General features: G+C 40.7%; 1 protein-coding gene across 1 annotated transcript in view; it reads left to right on the forward strand.

Moving 5' to 3' along the window:
- Positions 1 to 20408, forward strand: part of LVRN (laeverin) — a 139719-nt gene extending 119311 nt beyond the window's left edge. Inside the window, exons 15-20 of the mRNA XM_040421655.1 lie at positions 7309 to 7403; positions 10002 to 10109; positions 13519 to 13692; positions 18523 to 18654; positions 19264 to 19348; positions 20100 to 20408. Of these exons, the coding sequence (XP_040277589.1) occupies positions 7309 to 7403; positions 10002 to 10109; positions 13519 to 13692; positions 18523 to 18654; positions 19264 to 19348; positions 20100 to 20258 (753 nt within the window). The 3' untranslated portion in view covers positions 20259 to 20408. The remainder of the gene's footprint in view (positions 1 to 7308; positions 7404 to 10001; positions 10110 to 13518; positions 13693 to 18522; positions 18655 to 19263; positions 19349 to 20099) is intronic.
- The last annotated feature ends 5467 nt before the right edge of the window (positions 20409 to 25875 follow it).

Consider the following 25875-nt stretch of genomic DNA (forward strand, 5'->3'; position numbering starts at 1 on the left):
GAATATTTGAAAAAACAAATATATTCAATATAGTGCTATATATTTGTTTTTTAGAATATTCATATTTTTTCTCATTTAACCCCTTAAGGACTCAGCCCTATTTCACCTTAAAGAGGACCTTTCACCGATTATTACCCTATGAACTAACTATACAGATATGTAGAGCGGCGCCCAGGGATCTCACTGCACTTACTATTATCCCTGGGCGCCGCTCCGTTCTCCTGCTATGCCCTCCGGTATCTCCGTTCCCTAAGTTATGGTAGGCGGAATCTTCCCTTGTTCTTCTGTAGCGCTGGCCAATCGCATTGCAGAGCTCACAGCCTGGGAGAAAATAACCTGCGCTAGAGCAGAACAAGGGCAGACTCCGCCTACCATAACTTAGGGACTGGAATCTCCGCCTACTATAACTTAGTGAGCGGAGATACCGGAGGGCATAGCGGGAGAACAAAGCGGCGCCCGGGGATAATAGTAAGTGCAGTAAGATCCCCGGGCGCCGCTCCACATGTCTGTATAGTTAGTTCATAGGGTAATAATCGGTGAAAGGTCCTCTTTAAGGACTAATTTTTTGCAAATCTGACCAGTGTCACTTTAAGTGCTGATAACTTTAAAACGCTTTGACTTATCCAGGCCATTCTGAGATTGTTTTTTTCATCACATATTGTACTTCATGACACTAGTAAAATGAAGTAAAAAAAAAAATCATTTTTATTTCAAAAAAAATACCAAATTTACCAAAAATTTGAAAAAAATTGCAAATTTCCAAGTTTCAATTTCTCTACTTTTATAATACATAGTAATACCTCCAAAATAGTTATTACTTTACATTCCCCATATGTCTACTTCATGTTTGGATCATTTTGCGAATGATATTTTATTTTTTGGGGATGTTACAAGGCTTAGAAGTTTAGAAGCAAATCACTTTGCGAGGCTTACATAATAGAAACCACCCAAAAATGACCCCATTCTAGAAACTACACCCCTCAAGGTATTCAAAACTGATTTTACAAACGTCGTTAACCCTTTAGGTGTTCCACAAGAATTAATGGAAAATAGAGATACAATTTCAAAATTTCACTTTTTTGGCAGATTTTCCATTTTAATAATTTTTTTCCAGTTACAAAGCAAGGGTTAACAGCCAAACTCAAAATTTATGGCCCTGATTCTGTAATTTACAGAAACACCCCATATGTGGTCGTAAACCGCTGTACGGGCACACGGCAGGGCGCAGAAGGAAAGGAATGTCATACGGTTTTTGGAAGGCAGGTTTTGCTGGACTGTTTTTTTTTTACACCATGTCCCATTTGAAGCCCCCCTGATGCACCCCTAGAGTAGAAACTCCATAAAAGTGACCCCATATAAGAAACTACACCCCTCAAGGTATTCAAAACTGATTTTACAAACGTTGTTAACCCTTTAGGTGTTCCACAAGAATTAATGGAAAATAGAGATACAATTTCAAAATTTCACTTTTTTGGGCAGATTTTCCATTGTAATAATTTTTTTCCAGTTACAAAGCAAGGGTTAACAGCCAAACTCAATATTTATGGCCCTGATTCTGTAGTTTACAGAAACACCCCATATGTGGTCGTAAACCGCTGTACGGGCACATGGCAGGGCGCAGAAGGAAAGGAATGCCATAAGGTTTTTGGAAGGCAGGTTTTGCTGGACTGGTTTTTTTGACACCATGTCCCATTTGAAGCCCCCCTGATGCACCCCTAGAGTAGAAACTCCATAAAAGTGACCCCATCTAAGAAACTACACCCCTCAAGGTATTCAAAACTGATTTTACAAACGTCGTTAACCTTTTAGGTGTTCCACAAGAGTTATTGGCAAATGGAGATTACATTTCAGAATTTCAATTTTTGGGCAAATTTTCCATTTTAATCAATTTTTCCCAGTAACAAAGCAAGAGTTAACAGCCAAACCAAACTCAATATTTATGGCCCTGATTCTGTAGTTTACAGAAACACCCCATATGTGGTCGTAAACCGCTGTACGGGCACACGGTAGGGTGCAGAAGGAAAGGAATGCCATACGGTTTTTGGAAGGCAGGTTTTGCTGGACTGTTTTTTTTGACACCATGTCCCATTTGAAGCCCCGCTGATGCTCCCCTAGAGTAGAAACTCCAAAAAAGTGACCCCATTTTAGAAACTACGGGATAGGGTGGCAGTTTTGTTGGTACTAGTTTAGGGTACATATGATTTTTGGTTGCTCTATATTACACTTTTTGTGAGGCAAGGTAACAAGAAATAGCTGTTTTGGCACCGTTTTTATTTTTGTTATTTACAACATTCATCTGACAGGTTAGATCATGGGATATTTTTATAGGCCAGGTTGTCACGGATGCGGCGATACCTAATATGTATACTTTTCTTTATTTATGTAAGTTTTACACAATGATTTCTTTTTTCAGTTTTTGGCGATTACCTTGGGTAGGGTATGATATTTGCAGGATGAGATGACGGTTTTATTGGCACTATTTTGGGGTGCGATGTAAGGTGACAAAAAATGGTTTATTTAGCACAGTTTTTATTTTAAAAAAAATTCGGTGTTCATCTGAGGGGTTAGGTCATGTGATATTTTTATAGAGCCAGTCGATACGGACGCGGCGATACCTAATATGTATACTTTTTTTCCTATTTACGGTATGTAAGTTTTACACAATAACAGCTTTTTTAAAACAAAAAAAATGTTTTAGTGTCTCCATATTCTGAGCCATAGTTTTTTTATTTTTTGGGCGATTGTCTCAGGTAGGGTCTCATTTTTTGCGGGATGAGGTGACGGTTAGATTGGTACTTTTTTGGTGGGCAAACGCCTTTTTGATCGCTTGCTGTTGTACTTTTTGTGATGTAAGGTGACAAAAAAAATGTTTATTTAGCACAGTTTTTATTTTTTATCTTTTACGGTGTTCATCTGAGGGGTTAGGTCATGTGATATGTTTATAGAGCTGGTCGATACGGACGCATCGATACCTAATATATGTACTTTTTTTCCCCCTATTTTTCACCAATTTATTTTTAACTTTATTTGGGGAAAATGACGTTTTTGTTTATTTTTACTTGAAACTTTTAATTTTTGGGGGGGGACTTTATTTTTTCAACTTTTTTTTTTCACTTTATTTTTTGTCCCACTTTGGGATTTGAACTTTGGAAGGGTATATTCCTTTACAATGAATTCCAATACTTCTGTATTGTAATGCATTGGCTGTATGAGTAATACTGTGTGTATTACTCATACAGCTTCCGGCCTGTGAGATCCAGGGGGCTGGATCTCACAGGCTCTTCACTGGAAGGCAGCGCGATGCCTTCCTTAGACATCGTGCTGCCTTCCATGCCATCGGGTTCCCCCTACAGCCGCATGGGGACCCGATGGCACCGCCACACGCCACCACCGCAATAGGTAAAAGCCACAAACCGCAGGTCTGACATGACCTGCGGTTTGCGGCGATTGCCGACACGGGGGGGACCCCCCCGGCGGTGTGACAGGATGCCTGCTGAATGAGTTCAGAGGACATCCTGTTGCGATTAACCCCCGCCGAGCGGCAATCGCGATTTGAACTTAGGACGTACCGGTATGCCCTGAGTCTTTAAGGACTCGGGAAAAAGGGCGTACGGGTACGCCCTAAGTCCTTAAGGGGTTAAAGTCATGATTCCTCCCTGCTTCTTGCTTGTGGACCAATGATTCATGTGTTTATGTATTCACGTTTAAAACACGTCTATGAGGCCTCTAGGAACAAAGGTTGTATTTTTCCACGGGAGAATGTAATTTTTGATTATTGTTATTCCCAGATAGTTGAGAGGGTCAAGATAGCTAGTCTATATAGATTGCGAACAGCACTGGCAACTGTAACTTTATACAAAAGCTCATGTAAATGGGAGCAAGAGCTGCATTGCTCACCACTGAAATGGCCTAGTATTTACAGGAATGTAAGAAAGGCTACATTTTCTAATGCATAGATTAATCCAATTTAAGATTCTTCACCGGCTGTACTATACACCAAAAATTCAAGCGAAATTTTCCCAGAATAAAAGCCGAGATTGCTGCTGCCCGAAATGTGGGTATGTGAATGCAGATTTTAGGCATTTACTCTGGGAATGTAGTAAAATAAAAAGGTATTGGGAACAAGTATTTTGAAACCCTACAAAAGGAGTCCTCTTCGAGGTACAGCCCTGGGATGGTGACAGTGCTGCTGGGAGATTATACATTAGATATGGAAGTCCCGGCCCGGGTTAGGCAGATCTGGATGAGGGGTTTGATGGTGGCAAAAGTTATTTTAGTCAGACATTGGGGTTTTGTTTCTCCACCCGCGATAAATGAATGGATCCTGTATCTTCAACAAATTAAAGTGTATGAGGATATGGAAAGGAAACGGAGATCGGCACGCAAGACTGTTCAGACATAAAGTCTGATGTAACTACGTTGTTTTTTTTCCGAGCTGGTAGTGACGACAGCCAATAGGGGGGGGGGAGAGATGGGCGTTTATAGCTCTATCACATGTGTCAAGCATGAATTTGCAGTCTTTTTCATAATCTTTGATGAATTCTACTATCCGTTTATAGGATAGCTGTCTATTTTTGTATAGCGGTTTCTTTGTACTGGCTGTTTTTTCTAGTATGATGTGTCTTGTGTTTTACTATGATGGAAATAAAAAATCTTAAAAAAAATATATATATAAAGGATTGGTTAAAGCATACCTAACCTTTCAACAAAACTCAGTGTACAGTGTGTGAAAAAAAAAAAAAGGAGCAGGGAGGAATCATGTTTTTACTCAGAAATTGAAAAATTTGCGATAAAAATTATCATTACGAAAATATGCAATAAAAAAATCGCGAATATTTGAAATTACAAATATATATCACTATATTCAAAATATTCTCAAATTTTTGAAGTACCTATATTCACGATAAAAATTTGCAATTCGAATATTCGTGATCAACACTAAGTGAGATCACTCTGGCAGTCGGAGAGATGATAAGGCTATAAGCCCACCTATAACAAGCCATGTGACAGCCTACCAGCAGTACGCAATGGCACATTCTGAACATATCAAGAAATGGGAGGAAACGCTCAAAAAACCCAAATACTGTGGCGTGTTTATAACCGGGGGAGAAATTCCTCCGCATGTGATCCGTTGCTAGCGGCAATCCCCAGCAAAAATGCATACAATAGAGGATGCTGGAAGCGGACCACATGCACCACAATGGAATCCTACACAAGATGGGATAATGTGTGGATGTAAATACAAAAATACATAAATCACTGCGAAAGGTGCACCACAATGATATGCAACTGACAACTCTGGCTAATCCCTGAAGCTGATGTTAAGAGCTGAGACTTTAGCCGATGTATTCCAGTCAGGAACACATTGGAGCACTTTTGCACCACCGTCAAGGTAACTCCGCGTGGCATGGGTTCCTACCACTAAACTATTTACGGAGTGTGAACACGGTCTGAGAGGTGCTAAAATACAACTTACAGCCAAGCTCCAACATACCTCCATAGTGAGATCACTCTGGCAGTTGGAGAGATGATAAGGCTGTAAGCCCCACCTATAACAAGCCATGTGACACAGGCTACCAGGTGCAACAGAATGCTACCAGCAGTACGCAATGGCACATTCTAAACATATCAAGAAAAATAACTGAAATAAAGTGGCCATGGGAGAAAATGCTCAAAAACCCCAAACACTGTGGCGTGTTTATAACCGGGGGAGCAATTCCTCCGCATGTGATCCGTTGCTAACGGCAATCCCAGGCAAAAATGCATACAATGGAGGATGTCAGCAGCAGAACCACATGCACCACGATGGCATCCTACACAAGATGGAATAATGTGTGGATGCAATATAAAAATACATAAATCACTGCGAAAGGTGCCATTTTATTTCAGTTATTTTTCTTGAAATCCACACACTGACAAAAAAAGAAACTTTCTATATGTGAATGTAATGATGATAAATGTAAGTGATTACAATATTCGAGAAAAAGGATACGTTTATTGGGTAAAACTGTACAATTGACAGGAAGATCTAGTACCTTGTTGGGCCACCTGTAGCCTTGATATATGATGAGATACAGATGGGCATGGAGGCAGACAGGTTCTATATGGTATCCTGTTGATCAATGTGTTTTTTTTATATTGTAATATGATTATATGGCACCAACTAAAATATAGCCTTTATTTATATTCTGCACCGTTTTTTACATTACATAAGGTATGCCCCCTCGTTGGCCAAGTCTTTTGTGCTGTTCTCATGGAAATCTTGTCTATAAAATGGCTGCTGATGGAGAGTCATATGACCAGGCAAATCTTTTAGTGTCCTCCATTCAAGTACAATGCATTTGCCATCTATACTTGCAGTGTTGGGAGTTTAGTGCAGGTGCAGTGTGTTTGAATGAAGGTGGGTGATGTGTCTCCTTCACCCTCCATCAGGGGCTGTCTTATGGACAAGACGTTTATGTGGACAGCTTTGCCTAACAAGGGGACACGGCTTATGAAACTGCACAGAATATCAACAAAGGCTATATTAGTGTCATATGGTCATATTACATACACATTGGTAAATGGTAGCCAGAAAGTGGCCTTCTTCTTTAAATTATCTTACTAATATATGTGACAAGTTACTTCTCACACTGCTAATTGCCACTTTGGTGGGATTGTGCCCAAAAGTTAAAGGCAATGAACACCTTGGGGGGCATTTTTTTATAATTTCATTTTATTAATTTGGGGCTAAACTTAATCTTTTCAATAGGCCTTTATTAAACAGTTTTGCTTCTACAGCTTTCATTTGCAGTACCTTTTTTACAGGCTATTAGGCTTTTTGTTTTATACTGAATCTGTCAAGTTGCTGATCTGATGGTTTGATGTGTATCTCTTTTCTCTGACCTCCTGGCTGCTCCTAGACAATCATTTAAGTCTCAGTTTGATAAGAATGTAGCAATAATAAGTGTTTATGAGCTGTCAGAAGTTCAGGGCCACACACAAGGTCCCTGACAGATTCAGTGCAAAACAGAGGGCAAAATAGTCTGGAGATACACTCAAAGTGAAGACTCTAGAACAAAAACTGTTGAAAATGTTTAATGAAGACTTATTGAAAAAAAAAAAAAAGATTTTTGGACCAAAATAAGCAAAATGCATTGATAAAAAAAATGGTCACTAAGGCTATTCATAGCCTTTAATCCTTGTGTTTACAGTGTTAAATCCAATCAGTAATGAACCATCAAAGTGACATATTAATGTTTTAGATTTTTATTGTTATTTAGCATAAATGTTCAGAAATGGCATTGACTTGAATATATTTTTCCATAGAAATATATTTTGAAAAGAATCAACCCAATATTTCAACACTATGCAAGTATCATTCGCAGAAATTTTGAGGAAACTGTTGATGACATATTTGTTCAGTAAGTACTTCACAATTCTCCCTGTTATAAGCAGTTTCTACACTTCCTTTATTAGAAACAGTCTAGGGCAGGGGTGCACAACATGTTCTGGGTGGGGGCCACATTGTCAGCCTGAACCAATAACAAAGCTGAAAATAAAACAGGGGTATTACCAACTGAAATACTATATTTATGGCATATTGAACATACGGTATATATCATAAATGTCTAGTTACACTTCTAGTACTCCCATCTAATGGGAAAATACATGAAAGATACATGTGAACAACTGCATGACATAGACATACATGTCTGTTACCAGATGGTTGGGGGCCACACAGAATGGTATCGAGGGCCGCATGTGGCCCCTGGGCCACACGTTGTGCACCCTTGGTCTAGGGTATGTCAGTAGCCTATGCAGACAGTTCCTATAGAAATATATCCTTATTTTCTACGAGAGCAGCTAGATAGACTGCACTAATGTGAACTGACAGATTTATATTAAGTCACTTTACAGAAAGCAGTCATTGTGTCAGCGTTGCAGCAAACAGCATGGAAAGCTGTCAGCCAGTGTGCACAGTGACTAGTTGACTGACTTTTAAAAATCATATGATTGTAAGGGTATAGCCACACGGTTAGGCTTCTGCATGCAGTTTTGGAAACCAAAACCAGGAGTGAATTCAAAAAAGAGGAAGAATCGTATCTGTCCTTTATACTTTCTTTTCTTTTATAATCCACTCCTGATTTTTGCTTCCAACACTGCATTAGGAAACCTGACCGTGTGGCCATAGACTAAGATTTCTATGCAAGGGCGACGTGTTTAGTGGCAGGCTAAATGAAATAAATACCGGACTCCCGCTGCTTCTTTATCTGAAGAACAAAGTAAGGGCAGGATCTCACCGGCGTTAGGAATTCCGTTACAGTGTTCCGTTATAATAGAGTTATAACACAATATAATGGAATTTTAGGACGGAATGCAAAACGGAAACCTTTATGAGGCATCCCGTTTTGCGCCGTCCTACTAGATGTCTATGGGCACAAATAACGGTTCCATTTTCTGTTATACATGATGGAAAAAAAAGTCCTGTCTACAGGATTTTTTTTTTCCGTCATGCATAACGGAGAAAAAACGGAACCATTATATGTGCCCATAGAAATATATGAAGACACCATCACAACCGCACCATGTGGCCATACTCTAAGGGTACTGCCCAATGTCGTAGCAGTCCACATGCCACATCCACATTCAACAGCCAATGGCTGCATAATTTTACTGCAAAATCGTGCAGTCATTTGGCCGGCTGCACTGTCAGACCATACTCTAACAGGGTATTTGAAAATGTGCTTTATAAACCAGACAATAGCTTTAACAAGTTGAGCAGATCTACTGCAATGCTTTGAGGATTACACATAGTATTTCTTGCATATAGCTGGATGAGTTGTATACACTGAAATATTTACAGATCTAATTCAGACAATGACACTAAATGAAACTCTGCATAGAACTGGTAGTACCACTGATCTGTCACCTGAAGCAGTTTTTAAAGCTAGCTATAGACGGGTGGCCAACAGTGATCTCCCAGGATTGTCTGAATGGGCATGTTTTTTCTATGGTGATAACAGGATAAGTGTGCACCAGACTACTTTGATAGCACTTAAGGCTCCTTTACACTGATCAATTGTCAGGAAGGAATCAGCTGCTCATCGGTGAAGGAGAAAGCTGCTATTACATGCAGTGATCCCCTCCACAGTATGGGGAGAAGCAATCACTAATGCCATTGCTCGTCCCCATACTTAATCATCGTTTGCCAGCTGCAGAGTGATGTTTAGAGGCACGGTCTGTTGCTGGCAAATGATAATTTAAGTGACCACATTAAAGATCCAATTAATCTAATTAGTGGCACCTTTATACCAGAAGATTATTGCCAACAAGCTTTCCTATGAACGCTTGTTAGCAATGATCTGCTCGATTTTTGGGCAGTTTAATTGGGGCCTTTACTTAGGGAAACAAATTATATGGGTTAAAATACATCCTGCCAGATCATTGTTTTGAGGGATCTACTTCTCACCCTAAACATGAGGTTTTTGATGGATCATCATCCACCAGCTAAAAGCTAAATATGACTCAAGTAAGCTTAAAGGAGCTGCCCACCTTCAGGCGCCTTTCAGCCAGAATTCACATGTGTCCAGACCTGCGAAGTAAAGGATACTTACCAGCTGTCTGTCACTAGGTTCCTGTTGAGGCGTTCCGGTCCTCTCTCATGAACTTTGTGTTTGAAGGGGTCACATGGCAGCTGCAGCCAATGCATAGATGAAGTGGTGACATGGCCCCCATGTGTTCCACCACCCAGTGATGTGATGCAGGGGGACACGTCACCACTTCAGCCAGACATTGGATCAAGTGGCCACGTGACCCACATCAAATGGCAGGTTTACCAGTGGTGACCGGCGCTGAAGGACCAAAGGAACCAGAACCCTCCACAGGACTGGCAACATGGACCCCAAAGGTCGACAAGCCCTTTAACACCAATTGTATCACAAAAATAAAATAAGCATTCTGCTAGTGAAATGATAATACTTTTACTTGTTAACAACCCTGTTTTATTATTATTTTTTAAGTACAGGAATAAATGACATTTTTAAGGCTGCCTGTTTTCTTGGACTAAAAGATTGTCTTGATCTGGCAAGTGAGCTGTATACAAAATGGATGGCTAACACCACTAATGAGTGAGTTACATACTATGCATGTTTGTTCTACCATGTTAGACCTCATGCGCAAATCTATATTGACTGTGTACTCTACTGCTCCATTGTACAGAGCTGTGTGGTTTGCCATACAGGATGCTACCATGTGCATGAAAACTAAGGCAAAATATTTTAAAAAAAATGTTCATATATAATAAATTTAAAATATATTTTTCAAATATAATAAATATAAACTTACTGCAACATAGCACTAGCATAGCATAGCAAGAGAAATGAAAACATGCTATGTGTTTAGACATCTCTGCTTTAGATGGAATAAAAATTACAGCACATCAGAATTACAGAGGACCATTCAGCTCTCCTGACATGTCTGTTTTAGTAAATACTTGTATTTCCAATGAAATAATAATTCTGTATCATCTTTACTTATTACTCTATGTTGTGCTGTTTCTCTGTTATTTCTGATAGAAATTTGGGTGTTACCATTCTCCTTGTCAAAGGGGCAAATCCATGCATAGTCTACCACTGTCAGCACTGATTGGACAATGCCAGACTGTGCAGGGACACCCCCCACCACCACCACTGTAAACACCCAGTTATCAATTTATTCATAAACTTCTAGAAGCAATAATAGAAGAACTGGGCAATGCAGTCATAACAATAGATGCTCCGCAATTAATATTTTATGTGGTTTGCAATTGTTTAGTAAAACAGACATGTCAAGAGAGGTGACAGGTCCTCTTTAAACCCCTAATAACCCTGCATAAAAATACAGTCCTGACAACAACAAAGTACAACCCTCTTTGAATTTTAAGGTTTTAATTATTGGGACATAAAAAAAATCTGGTCCTTAGAAGGTCTTAAAATTAGGTAAATTCAACCTCGGATGAACAACAACACATAACAAATTACACAGTTTCATTACTTGTTTAACAAAAACTTGTAAAATGCAGAAGCTGTGTGTGAAAAATTAAGTACACCCTTACTGCCTCCATAGGCAGCTAATCAAATGCCTTTCATCAATTGATCACCAGAAAGTGTGCCCTCTTTAAGAACAGAAGTTTTGCCAGTTTGCTGGTCTGGAGCATGTGTTAACACAATGCTAAGGAGGAAGGACATCTTAGAGAAGCAATTGATGCTGCCTATCAATCTGAGAAGGGTTATAAGGCTATTTCCAAACAATCTGCCTGAAGTCCATCATTCTTCAGTGAGAAAGATCATACACAAGTGGAAAATATTAAATACAGTTGACAATTGACAGTGAATGTCCCAGCAAATTCACCCCAGATCAGACCATGCAATGCTGAGAAAACTGCGAAAAACAGAAGCGCTACATCAAAAACTCTACAGAACTCACCTTGTTAAATGTTCAAGTTCATGACAGTAAAATTAGAAAAAGACCGAACAAGTATGGCTTGCTTGGAAGGGTTGCCAGGAGAAAGCCTCTTCTTTCTAAAAAGAACATGGCAGCACACCTTAGTGTAAGTTTGCAAAGTTGCATCTAAACGAACTGCAAGACTTCTGGAACAATGGCCCAGATATCCTAATGCTCTTTATATAAACAAATGAAAAAAACAGTGCCGAGTGGTAGCTAAGATTAGTACTGTATTGTCGGATGTTGTAGACCTAATGGTGCTGATGCTTGTTTGGTAATGCTCTCACCTTAGGAGGTTGTGCAAAGCCACAACTGCTTAGAAGACATGAAAAAAATTATGTGCTGCTGCAGGTGTACTTTTGCCGTCATGGTAGAATCCAGAAGTATGAATCATAGAAGAACAGGTTCTGGGAAGCCCAAGGCAGATTCCAGAAGAAGAAAAGAGGACTCCAGCTCTTCACCACTGTGCATAAGAAATATTGCTTTATTTGTTCCAGCTCATGTGTTTTGGGGACACACACGCCTTCTTCACATGTACAGGAAAATATATTTTTCTATTTCCCTGTACATCTGAAGAAGGAGTGTGTGTCCCTGAAACATTTTATATTTATTTATTTTAACTGGAACAAATAAAGCATCTGTGAAGCGCTGGAGTCCTCTTTTCTTCTTCTGAAATCTGCCTTGGACTTCCCAGAACCTGTTCTCCCAAAGTTACTAATGTCTGCATCAAAAAATTATTTGGCGCATCTAGGCTTGCACCACAATTATGGCGTAAAAATCTATCTCAAAGTAAGCCAACCAATACTTTGTATAGAATTAGAGAAAACTCTCTATCACTGCACATTTATCATCCAGCCTGGGCTCCTGTGATAAATGTGGTGCAGCTGCCCTAACCTTACTCTATCTTTAGGATTAGTAAATCTGAGTCAATGTTCTTTGGACAGACAAGACCAAAGTGGAGATTTCTGGCCATAATGCCCAGAGCCATGTTTAGCAGAAACACCTCATATCAACTGTGAAGCAGAGTGGTGGTGGTTGTGCCATCATGTGGGCTTGTTTTGCAGTCATAGGACTTAGGTACTTTGTAGTCATTAATTTGACCATGAACTCCTCTGCATACCAAAGTATTCTAGAGTCAAATGTAAGGCCATCTATCCAACAGCTAAAACTTTGCTGAAACTTGCAACAGGACAATGATCCAAAACACACCAGCAAATCTAGAACAGAATGGCTGAAAAAGTAAAGAATAAAGGTGTTTTAATGGCCCAGTTAAAATCCAGACCTCAAACCAATTGAAATACTGTGGTGGGACCTTAAGAGAGCTGTACATAAATAAATGCCAACAAATCTCAATGAAATGAATCAACATTGTAAGGAAGAGTGGGCCAAAACTCCTCCAGAACCATGTGCAAGACTGATGAAGTCACAAAGAAAATTATTACTTCAAGTTACTGCTGCTAAAGGTGTTTATACAAGCTATTGATTCATGGGCTATGCTTAGTTTTTCACACATGGCTTTTCCATTTATGGGGAATAAATAATGAGACAGTGAAATCTGTTGTTGCTCATCTCAGGTTGTAATTAAATAATTTTAAGACCTTCTAAGGACCAGATGTTTTTTATGTCCTGATATGTAAAACCATAGAATTCAAAGAGGCTGTACTTAGTTTTTCTCAATAAAGGGTGGCCTCATTTCACAGCCCCATTCCATATGCTCAATTAAGTACATATTTACATGATAGTGAGGTCCTATCTTGGGATCCCTTCTATGAGCCAGAACCAAGAACCTGGCATTTAATACTGCATTTCTCCCTCAGTGGCCACTGCAGAAAATTTAAGGCCAGTGGCAGTTTCGACTGGCGCTAACAATGATATACTTTTAATAAACTTAACACTGCCACTCTGTACGTTCATCCATGTGAACAAATTCAGTCCATTCCAGCAGCAGAGTCTAAAAAATTGAACAGGAAAAAACTAATTGTCAGAATGTTTGTTAAACTAATTTTGTGATCATTGCTGCCGTGTGTAATGCATGTGTATTTTCGTCTTTTACAGAATACCCGATTCTATTAAAAGTTCAGTTTATTGCTATGGTATTGCAGAAGGTGGTGAAAAGGAATGGGAGTTTGCATGGAATTATTATAATAAATCAGACATGGAAGATCATTGGGAGCTGTCTTTCCTCAAGGATGGTTTGAGTTGCACCAAGGAACCATGGCTGTTGTATCGGTAAGAAGACAATAGTCATGTCAGCTGACAAATGAGCAAATGCTCAGCATCAGACCTTGGGCCCACTAGAAGAAGTTGTTCTGGTTGCCCAGTCTCTGTGTATACAGGACTGTATACACAGCATATAATGTATAAATGTCCACAGCGATTCTTGTTATTGTTGCATATGCAGGACATATAATCTCTTGCTTAGACAGCATCAACATATTCCACAGCATTTTTACAGACATTATCTTCACTTGCTGCCCCTGTAGGGCTCACAATAAAAATTCCCCATAAGTATGTCTTTGTGAGTGGAAGGAAACCAACACAAACACAGGCAGATGTTGACCTTGCTCAGATTCACACCCAAGACTCCAGTGCTACAAGGCAACAGTGTTAACCAGTAAACCACTATGCTGCCCATCAATAAGTTGTAATAGGATATCTGGAATACACAGACTGCAAAGGGCCCCCCTGCAAGAAAAGTATGTGGGCCCCCTGTTATGTAGCAGTACAACCTATGACAATAGTTTAACAGTGCTTTACATGCACAATGGTGCTGCACAGACTCCATTCAGCTCAAATTGACTTTTGGGGCCCTGTTTTATTAGGGGACCACTTTGGTGTCTAAGCTTGGGTCCGCCGGACGATCTTCTGGTACAACCCTGGTGGGCCAGTTTGGCACTGCAAACATTTGTTTGTCAGCTCATTGCATCTTCCATGCAAAAAATACAAAAGGAACAGCACACCCAGATGAGACTATAGAATATGCATGCGCCACTCCAACTCTCTCCGTACATATAGTCTAATGCAGAGAATGGAGGCAGTACTTGGTAGATATACTTTAAGGAATATACAAATGGCCAGCTATTAAACAAAATGACATCAATCTAAAAAATATAGTGCTTTAATATAACACATAATATAAAATACATAATACAATTAATACAAAACGCTCTGACCTTGTATGGCCAGATTTCAAATCCAGTCCCTCTAAAATAGTGCAGAGCTCAAGCACTATTTGTATAAAAAATATCAGTGTTCCTTAATGTAATCCTCTATATCAGATATAAAATAAGCAGACATAGAAGTAGTGGCGTACAGATTTAGTGGTGTACAGATTTAGATTTAGGCGTGTCCCTTCCCCTTCCTCTGATAGGTTGCAGGCACTAGGCCGGCAGCCTATCAGAGGCCGGCGCAGGCGCGATGACGTCATCGCGCCGCCTGAGCCATACAGCGCGGGACACAGGCTGGAAGAGGCCTGCATCGCTGACATGGAGGTAAGTATAAGTTTTTTTCTGTTTTTTTTTACAATAGTTTTACAGGCACATTAGGGGGGCTCTTGTTACTGGCACATGATGGGGGGGGGGCTTATTACTGGCACATGATGGGGGGCTTATTACTGGCACATGATGGGGGGGCTCATTACTGGCACATGATGGGGGGCTTATTACTGGCACATGATGGGGGGCTTATTACTGGCATATGATGGGGGGCTTATTACTGGCACATGATGGGGGCACTTATTACTGGCACATGATGGGGGCACTTATTACTGGCACATGATGGGGGCACTTATTACTGGCACATGATGGGGGCACTTATTACTGGCACATTATTGGTGGACACTATAGGGGCATCTACTGAGGCCACAAAGAAGGGGTATTTTATATGGGGGGCTCTGTACAGTAGCATTTTATACTGGGACACATTATGGTGGGTACTATGGGGAAGGGGGAGAGGAGTACTATGGAGTCATCTACGGGGGCACTAAGAAGGGGTATTTTATACTTGCAGATTATTGGGGACACTGAGGGCATCTACTGGGGCACGATATATGGGGCATTTTATACTGGTACATTATAGGGGGCACTAGGAGGAAGGGGGGAGAGGAGCATTATGGGGGCATTTACTGGGGGCACTATATAGGGGTATTTTATACTGGCACATTATCTCAACTGGAGGCAATACAAGGGGGTATTTTTTGCATTGTCACATTATGAGGAGAATTATTTTTATTGGGGGGGGGGGGCATTATGGTGGGCTTTATTACTCCCCCATGGTATGACCCCCTAGTAGCAGCACCAGCCTCTCCCTGCTCTGCTATCCCTCTGCCCCTTCTCCAAATCCTTATTATGAAATCTTTCTCATTAGGATAAAACACAAAATCAGCTCTTCCGAGCCCCCCAGCCAAGTGTTGAAGTGGTGTCCGAGATCCCCAAGGGTAAAGCCAAGTAATTGTAAGTTTTCATGTGAAATATGTTTGTTATACACATATAGCATACACTGTGCAACACAATATACAGTATACCTCTACACTGTGCCACACAATATACAGTATACCGCTACACTGTGCCACACAATATATAGTATACCTCTACACTGTGCCCCACAATTTACAGTATACCTTTACACTGTGCCCCACAATATACAGTATACCTTTACACTGTGCCCCACAATATACAGTATACCTCTACACTGTGCCACACAATATACAGTATACCTCTACACTGTGTAGTCTGTTCTATAAGCACCCTTGTTCTGTGGTGGCGGACAGAAAATAATCTGGAAGTGCCCCTCCCGAGACCAGGCTCTGGATCCGCCACTAGACCACTCACAGGAGTGTACATTTCTTCTAAACTGTAATCTGTTTCTTCTGACCTGCAGAAATCAGCACTCGCTCGGTAACAACTAACAGGCAGGGCCTGTAGGCTGTAGCCTGGCCCTGTTACCGAAGCTAGTCGAGTGGTGTAAGGTTAAGGTACTAGTAGAGATGAGCGGCCGCTGAATCCTGATTTAAAGTTAAAGTTACTGCAGGATATGGATTACAGTTTAGAAATGTCAAATGTACACTCCTGTGAGAGGCGGGGAGGGAGATCTGTGGATGACACTGTTATAGGCAGGGGGATCTGTGGATGACCCTGTTATGGGGTGGATCTGTGGATGACACATATAGCACAAGATGCTATATACGGTATGTGTCATCCACAGATCCCCCCCCTTCATAGCAGTGTCATCCACAGATTCCCCCCCATAGCAGTGTCATCCACAGATCCCCCTCCCTATAAAAGTGTCATCCACAGGCAACTAGGACATGTTGAAATCTGAGTGATTTTTTATTTTTTTTTAGACCACAGACAGCAGGACTTTTTTTCCCTGTTGTGGTTTTAGGTATTGGGTAAAGTATCGCAGCATTTTTAAGCATACTTGTGTAAATGTATCATTGTTATAGCTGCCCCCCCTACTTTTGTCCTGGCCCCCAGTGTGCCCCCCAAAATTTGAAAGCTTGAGACGCCACTGGATATATATCACAACATACATATAAAATGCAGTAACACAGTAATAAGTAATAAAAGTTAACCCTTTCAAAAGAAATAAAGTAAGAAGTTTTAACTTTGCATAGGGAAAATAGGCAAATGTCCAGACTTCACAGTACCCCTGCTCCTGGGCACTACATTAGAATCACCCCATACTGCATTGTCAAGATATTGCTTTGCCACGCCTTCTGAGGCTCCAGGCTGGAGGTGGGACTGCTGGCGCATGTGCAGTGGATAGCCATGTATGCCGTCCTTCATGTGGTGCAGGCACTGAGCAGTGATGGTGTACAGACATGTGCGGCACATACCGGACTTGGCCATTGCCATCCCTTCGAAACATGCAGGTATGTTTCTAATATGTTGACAATAAAATATGGGTCGACTTGATTACTTGCTGCCTCCATTCTCTGCATTGGACCCTACGTACGAGAGTTGTAGAGGCGTATACAGGCTTGGACTGGCCCACAGGGGTACAGGGGAATCCCCTGGTGGGCCCCATGGCCCCCACCCCCTGTACAAATGGCACATAGGACAGTAGAGTTACTGACCTACATATAGATAGGCAGAGTACAGCATCTCAACCAGCCTATGTTCATATCAAAAACTGGGTGGATTATTTAACAGTTCAATACTATAGATGCACTGGGTGGCTGAGATGACTTCTAGACAAGCCAGCCAGTATCCTCATTTTCTAGGGGCCCTTATAATTTAGCACCTAGCAACTTCTTGCTGCTGTCTGCTTCTGTGTGAATGGGTAATATTTTAATGTATCTGTATAGTGGACCCCCAGAATGAATTTTACTGGTGGGCCCTAGGCACCCCAGTCCGACACTGGGTGTATACACCTATTCTATAGTCTATATACAGTATGATCAATTTTTTGCAGGACTAAAATTCATGGTTGTCGGCATCATATCTATCCAAATAATCAGGGATGTGCCGCCAACCATATGCAAACTATATGGTGACAAAGTAATCTTGTTCATCCCCCCATACAGTTTACATTGGGCATTGTAAAAGGTCCATTAAAGGAGCACTTGTTGCATCATTGATTGGCGCGTGTTATGGCCCTGCAATCCTAACACAGCAGTTTTACAATGTGAAGATGGTGTTACCGCCTGATCTATATGCAGTTAGGATAGTTAGCATCCACTCCCCTCATGAATGAGAGGTGTGTAAGTGGGTGCATAGCAGTATTTGGCACCCATGCGGCCATGAACTTACTCATATAATATTGTGGCTTTTCTGAATCCAGCTGGGAAGTGCTATGTATAAGTATGGATTTATTTTAGTGTTATGTTGCTCAGATTATAAAATCAGGCCATACTAGGACATATGTTTGGGAAAGACTTTATGGTATCTATTGGTATCTATTCTCATTTCTTAGAATGTTTTAACATTTTATGGCAGAAAACATGATATATTCTTGAATGAGTCCTATGTGACTATTTCGTCTAAATATCATGTGGTTAAAAAGAACTCTTCTCCTGTATTTGTTACGTATGGCTAATTACATTCAATGCATTGACAGGTACTTGAAGGACAGCATGAACAGTGGTTCTCCTAATATGTTGGAGGTCTTGTTGGATATGCTTAAAAATGACATAGGAAGACACGTAGCTTGGGACTTTTTGAAAGAGAACTGGCATCAAATAAATGACATGTGAGTATTCGTAGTTCCCAATCATTTACAGGAAACAGGTGTTCAAACTGCCGAAATATTAAAGTTAGCATTCATCCTCATTCTTTTCTTACGATATGTCCATTTACTGTACATCATGGAAATTTAGCAGAGGCCGATTCCTCTACACAACTTCGGCGATCCACCGCTGATTCTAAATGTAACACATTTTCCGAGCTGTCTTACATTAAGACCACTTTCTAGGCCTAAACCAGGCACAGAAAATGATGAATGAGACGGGCCTCCTGTCCCGTTCCCTTCCACATCACGCCACCTTTTTTAGACTAGGTGTGAGCGAGGAAGCAGTTGCAGATTCTGCAGGAACATACAAAAGTGGTGTATATCTGTTCGGAAATGACCCCCAATATTTCTATGTGCTGAGTGTATTAGGTAACAGATCCACTTTTGCAGGGAAATGATGATAAATTAATTCAGATACATTTTTCGGCTGCAGTGTGGTGTCAAGAAGGAATTTGTTGAAATTAATGGACTTGTATCCTCTTTTTTTATAGTATTTTTATGGTATTACTATATCTGCAAATGTTATGTAAAAATATCCTTAATTACTGCATTGATGTTTGTGTTATTCAGCAACATGAAAGAATCCAATCACTTTTATGAAATGTTATTACCAGACTTAGGATCTAAAGCCACGTCTGAGCTGCAGTTCCAAGAGGTGAGATTACTATACCTGTGTGTTGTGTAGAAATGTGTCTATTCCTGTGTGTTTGGTTCTAATTCTATCACAGTGTTTTGATCTTTTGTCCGTCTGAAAGCATTTATGCCGGAACAGGCTACCCGATCACCTAAGGCTAGTGTGAACCTAGCGTAACATTTAGGCGAATGATGACCTGGGTATTAAAACCGACATGAAATTAAATACAAAGTATAGCAGTCTCTTATTGTTGTTGTCGTGTTCAATTTTGCCAGAGCTAGAAATGGATTTAGGAATATTGTTGACTTGTTCTTACCACAATGGACTGCAGAAAGCATAGGATATTTGATTTAATGGTGGTGAATGTCATCTGGGTGGAATTAGCTAGCAACAGTTGGTGGACTTCCTTAACAGTGCTATAATGTCCACACATGGCAGGATTGGTGCAGAAATTTCTGCCACAAAAATACATTGCATACAGTTAAGTTGGGCTATTTATGCAGCTTTAGCATGGACTTCTGCAAGAGTCATTCAAATGAAAGGGATATGTCACAAAACAAATCTGCCGTGTATGACCAACATTTAATTCAAACACTTTCTCACTGCAGTCATGCAACGAGGAGAAAAAAGTGGGTTCAGTGATCATTGGGGTCTGATCGGTGGAACCCTGAGTGATCATACATTTATCATCTGTCCTTTCGATAGGGAGTAAATGTTTTTTGTGGGATATGTTTTCATATTTTTTTAATTCCTTGTTTCTTTTATGTTTCAGTTGGAGCTATTCATTACAACTACTATGGATGAAAGTAGTAGAGACAATAAACTTGAGGGGCTGCAAGCAAAAAAGAAAGCCCGGTTAGAGTGGATAAACATTGTGAATACCAGAATTACTGACTGGCTACAGAGGAATACACTGGATTCAGATTTCTAAAGTCTATCATTTATAATGCAGCATCTGAGATTTTGTAGCCTTTTTCTAAAGATTATTCTCTTATATATAAAAGTTCCAATTATTTTTTGTTTAGAAATCAAAATTCTTGATATATATTTTTTTACAACATGGAAGAATGTGATTAAACTTGTGCTGATTTACAATTTACTATGTGGCTGATTAATATCAAGAACTCAATATGTAGGTCATCAACATCACACAGATGGGACTTTGGCAGGCATTTCTTCCAGAAACAGAGAACAAAATAGATTACTCTATGAATTTTCCAAATCCATCCAGATAAAATAACTTTGAAGGGGTCGTCCAGTACTTAGAAAAGAACGGTCTGTTTTTCTCTCCACCACCTCATCAATAAGTTGCGTCTGGCAGAGCAGCTCCGCACCATTCACGTAGATTGGAATGAGCTGCAATACCAAACACAGATCATTAAACAATATGGCACTGCGCCTAGAAAAACAAACAAACCTCTTTTTGTAATCCCAAACAACATGTGAAAGGGTCATATTAAAACTAGAAGATAAAACAGAATTCCATTGCAATGTGTTGAGGTTTCTTCATGGAGTCATAGTGAGTACTAGCTTATAAAGTAATGAGAAGTGACAGTGTCCATGCAGGAAAGACTCACCAGACACATCTAGCACTTAGTTGCTACTACACACACACACACACACACACACACACACACACATCAGTTTGAAGCATAAATTGCAGAGACTTGGCATCCACAATCAATATGAATGCACTGGCTTACACCAGGGATCAGCAACCTCTTGCACTCCATCTTTTCAGAAACTACAAGGTGAGCCATTTATATGGATACACCTTAATAAAATGGGAATGGTTGGTGATATTATCTTCCTGTTTGTGGCACATTAGTATATGTGAGAGGGGAAACTTTTCAATATGGGTGGTGACCATGGCGGCCATTTTGAAGTCGGCCATTTTGAATCCAACTTTTGTTTTTTCAATAGGAAGAGGGTCACGTGACACATCAAACTTATTGGGAATTTCACAAGAAAAACAATGGTGTGCTTGGTTTTAACGTAACTTTATTCTTTCATGAGTTATTTACAAGTTTCTGACCACTTATAAAATGTGTTCAATGTGCTGCCCATTGTGTTTGATTGTCAATGCAACCCTCTTCTCCCACTCTTCACACACTTATAGCAACACCGCAGGAGAAATGCTAGCACAGGCTTACAGTATCCGTAGTTTCAGGTGCTGCACATCTCGTATCTTCACAGCATAGACGATTGCCTTCAGATGATACGAGATGGGCAGCACCTGAAACTACGGATACTGGAAGCCTGTGCTAGCATTTCTCCTGCGGTGTTGCTATCAGTGTGTGAAGAGTGGGAGAAGAGGGTTGCATTGACAATCCAACACAATGGGCACATTGAACACATTTTATAAGTGGTCAGAAACTTGTAAATAACTCATGAAAGAATAAAGTTACGTTAAAACCAAGCACACCATTGTCAAATTCCCAATAAGTTTGATGTGTCATATGACCCTCTTCCTATTGAAAAAACAAAAGTTGGATTCAAAATGGCTGACTTCAAAATGGCCGTCATGGTCACCACCCATCTTGAAAAATTTCCCCCCTCACATATACTAATGTGCCACAAACAGGAAGTTAATATCACCAACCATTCCCATTTTATTAAGGTGTATCCATATAAATGGCCCACCCTGTACAACTCCCAGAATGCTTCATACACTTCTATGGTAGCCTAAAATGTTCACTTGCTGGGAGTTGTAGTTTCACAGCAGCTGGCGTTCTAGGGTTTCTGATCCCTGGCTTACACAGGAACCTCCCAAGCAGTGGCGTACTGCCAATATAGGCAGACCATGCAACTGCGCAGAGCGCAAGGAAGGCACCACCCACTTTTCTTCTGTTCTTCCTGCTTGCTTCCGCTATGCTTAGTCAGGGCCCCTGAGTGTGGAATTTCCCAGCTTAGGAGTCCATGCTCTGACTCCATATATGGAGTCAGTGTAATCAATGTGAAAGGGGTATTCCCAAGCATGGTCACTATGCTTGGGGGACACCCTTTGTTTATAAGTCTAATTTAGACTCTATTTTTAAAATGTTTCTGTGAGGATTCAAACTCACAACCATCTACATTAAAGACAAGAAGCTTAACCACTGGGCTATAGAGCTCAGTGCTAAGTCATTACTGAAAAACCTCATAGAAGTTTCTCTTATGTCATACAAGAGAAACTTCTATGAGGTTTTTCAGCAATGACTTAGCATTCAGCTCTATAGCCCAGTGGTTAAGGTTCTTGCCTTTAATGTAGATGGTTGTGAGTTCAAATAAAAAATAGAGTCTAAATAAAACTTAAATTTTTGGCCTAAACTGGGATATACTAACAATGAGCCTGGAAGCCTAGTACAGGCTGTGGCTTATTTATAGAACATGGTGCTTTTCCCGATCTCCTCTGGGGGAAAGCGCCCCTGAAGAAGAATCCCACACTTCCGGTTTTTAACACTCTCAGATGCCGTGAGTGAGGGGAACTCATTGCTGTGAGGGGAGAGGGCATGTGGCGTATTCTGGGGCCATAAGGGTGAAGAACTGTTGCATTTTGGGGGTCATAATAGGGGTTGGATAACCCTTTTAACCACACATATACTACACATTTCATTTTTCTTCCCTATCTTCCTTAAGCCATAACTTTTTTATTTTTGCATTCACATATTCATATGAGGGCTTATTTTTTGTGGTACAAGTTGCACTTTAATATGGCATACAATGTAGTGGGAAGCAGGCAAAAAATTCCAAATAGGTTGGAATTGAAAAACAACAACAATTCCTCTGTTTTATGGGTTTTGTTTATACGGTGTTCCCTTTGCGGCAAAACTGACCTGTGCCCTTCATTCTCTGGGTCAGTAGGAATACAAAGGGGGGGTGACGGGGGGGGGGGGCAGAGCAGGTGATGGGATGGGCCAGGGTGGGTAGTGGGCGGAGTTAGGGGGCCCAATTCAGATTCTTGCTATGGGGCCCAATGATTTCCATGTACGTCCCTGCTCCCAAGGTGGCCAAACTCAAACCTTCCCTGTTTTTCAAAGAATAGGGTATAATTTTCTGTATCTTATCCATCCATGTCTATTTTTCTCACATCCTGAAACAAATATAAAAAAGATGGGCCAAAAAAATGCATACACACTTCAACATGAAAAATATCTGTATAAAAGCCTATATGACTTCTGACAATGACTTCTACATTCACGTTAGGTGCTTAAAGCCTCATCCACACGTCAGTGTTTTGGTCAGTGATTTCCATCAGTGATTGTTAGCCAAAACTAGGATTGGAGCTTCCACAGACATAAGGTATAATGGAAAGATCTGCTCCTGTTCTATGTTTAGAGCCGCACCTGGTTTTGGCTCACAATCACTCATGGACATCACTGACCAAAACACTGATGTGTAAATAAAGCCTCATTCACACGTCAGTGTTCGGTCAGTGATTTTTATCAGTGATTTTGAGCCAAAACCAGGTGCAACTCTAAACACAGAACAGGAACAGATCTTTCCATTATACCTTATGTCTGTGGAGGCTCCAATCCTGGTTTTGGCTCACAATCACTGATGGAAATCCCTGACGAATACACTGACGTGTAAATAAGGCGTTAACATCCAGACACTTCTGATTTCAGCAAACTACTGCACAAACAACTTTAGTTACAGTGTCCACAGGGATCACTCAGCACGACTTTGCAATTTCTTCCCGTGGTGCAGCCAGTGTAGCTGATTTTTCTACATTATACCACATCCTTTAGCTGTCAACAGTGAAGCCCTAAAACTCCACCCACACCACTGCCAGTACTTATTGGCATGATCCATCCTAGACGTCAGTCCACAACTGTACGGCAGTCAATTCCTGACTGGGTGCAGGGGTCTACAGGTAGAAAAAGCAACTAATAACATGCACCTAGAATGAAAGATGAGAATACAAAGCCAGGAGAAAATAAATGGACGGACCTAGTCAAAATGTAGAGAGAACAACAGAGCCAAATCAGCGGACAAAAGGAGTAACAATACCAAGCCAGTTGAAACATAGAGGGTCACACATAGTCCAAAATGTAGACAAACACACAGGGTCAAGATCCAGGTGATAGGACACACAATGGCAAAGTTGGCAGTCAACGGCAGATCTAGAAACAGAGTCCGAGGTCAAAAAACAGACCAAATCACAGGCAACTGTGGCTGCAGTTGTTTGTTTAATTACACCACCCTGCAGGTCACATAGTGTGGCATGAGTCATGTGACCTGCATGACGCTTTCAGGCCGAACATACCAGCACTACATCTCATTGTCCAGCGCTCCTGTACTCAGAGTCCTGGCCTGGTCCCTATGGAAACTGGACGCGTCCAGAACTTAACATTAGGTTTCCCCACAGGTAGAAGTCGAAAGGTGTTGAGTCAGGGGAACCGACTAGGAATTCCATAGCATTTACTCATCCTATCCAATGTTCTGGGACAATATTATTGAGATAGACGTCTCAGTGGTATTGTGGTGGTGCGTCATCTTGGTGGAAGTAAAATTGATCGTCCGCATAAAGCACACGGATGGCTGGTAACATGAATGTGCAAAGCAACTTGAGGTATTACACTTTGCCAGTGACTGTGACATCAAAAAAGAATGGTCCAATTAAACCCCTGGACGACAGTTCACAAACTCCGTATCCTCACATACCATGTGTTCCATGTGTACCATGCCACTCACAGTACTGTATTCCTTCGATCAGGATCATTTTCATTCATGGTGTATTAACAATCTCGCGATGTAAACTTTCCAATGTGCTCTCTTAAGAGTGTATTATATACTTGATCTGCTCACTCTTGTCTCACATGCACATTCTTTGACGCACTTTTGTGGTGCGCTTGTAAACTGTTCCTACACAATGTTCTAAGCAGCAGGACTTGTTGTTGTGCAATGCCCCCCAGATCTTTGATGTTTTTTAATTCAGATTTTTAAAAAGGGCAAAAATAATCACTATTGAAGTGTGTATACATTTTTCGGCCGTTACAGCCGTTTTATATACAGTTGCAAGAAAAAGTATGTGAACCCTTTAGAATAATATGGATTTCTGCACAAATGGGTCATAAAATGTGATCTGATCTTCATCTAAGTCACAACAATAGACAATCACAGTCTGCTTAAACTAATAACACACAAAGAATTAAAGGTTACCATGTTTTTATTGAACACACCATGTAAACGTTCAAAGTGCAGTTGGAAAAAGTATGTGAACCCTTGGATTTAATAACTGGTTGAACCTTCTTTGGCAGCAATAACTTCAACCAAACGTTTCCTGTAGTTGCAGATCAGATGTGCACAACGGTCAGGAGTAATTCTTGAACATTCCTCTTTACAGAACTGTTTCAGTTCAGCAATATTCTTGGGATGTCTGGTGTGAATCGCTTTCTTGACGTCATGCCACAGCATCTCAATTGGGTTGAGGTCAGGACTCTGACTGGGCCACTCCAGAAGGCGTATTTTCTTCTGTTTAAGCCATTCTGTTGTTGATTTACTTCTATGCTTTGGGTCGTTGTCCTGTTGCAGCACCCATCTTCTGTCGCGCTTCAGCTGGTGGA

Source organism: Bufo bufo, chromosome 2 (genome assembly GCF_905171765.1).
Source record: "Bufo bufo chromosome 2, aBufBuf1.1, whole genome shotgun sequence".
Classification (NCBI taxonomy): Eukaryota; Metazoa; Chordata; class Amphibia; order Anura; family Bufonidae; genus Bufo; species Bufo bufo.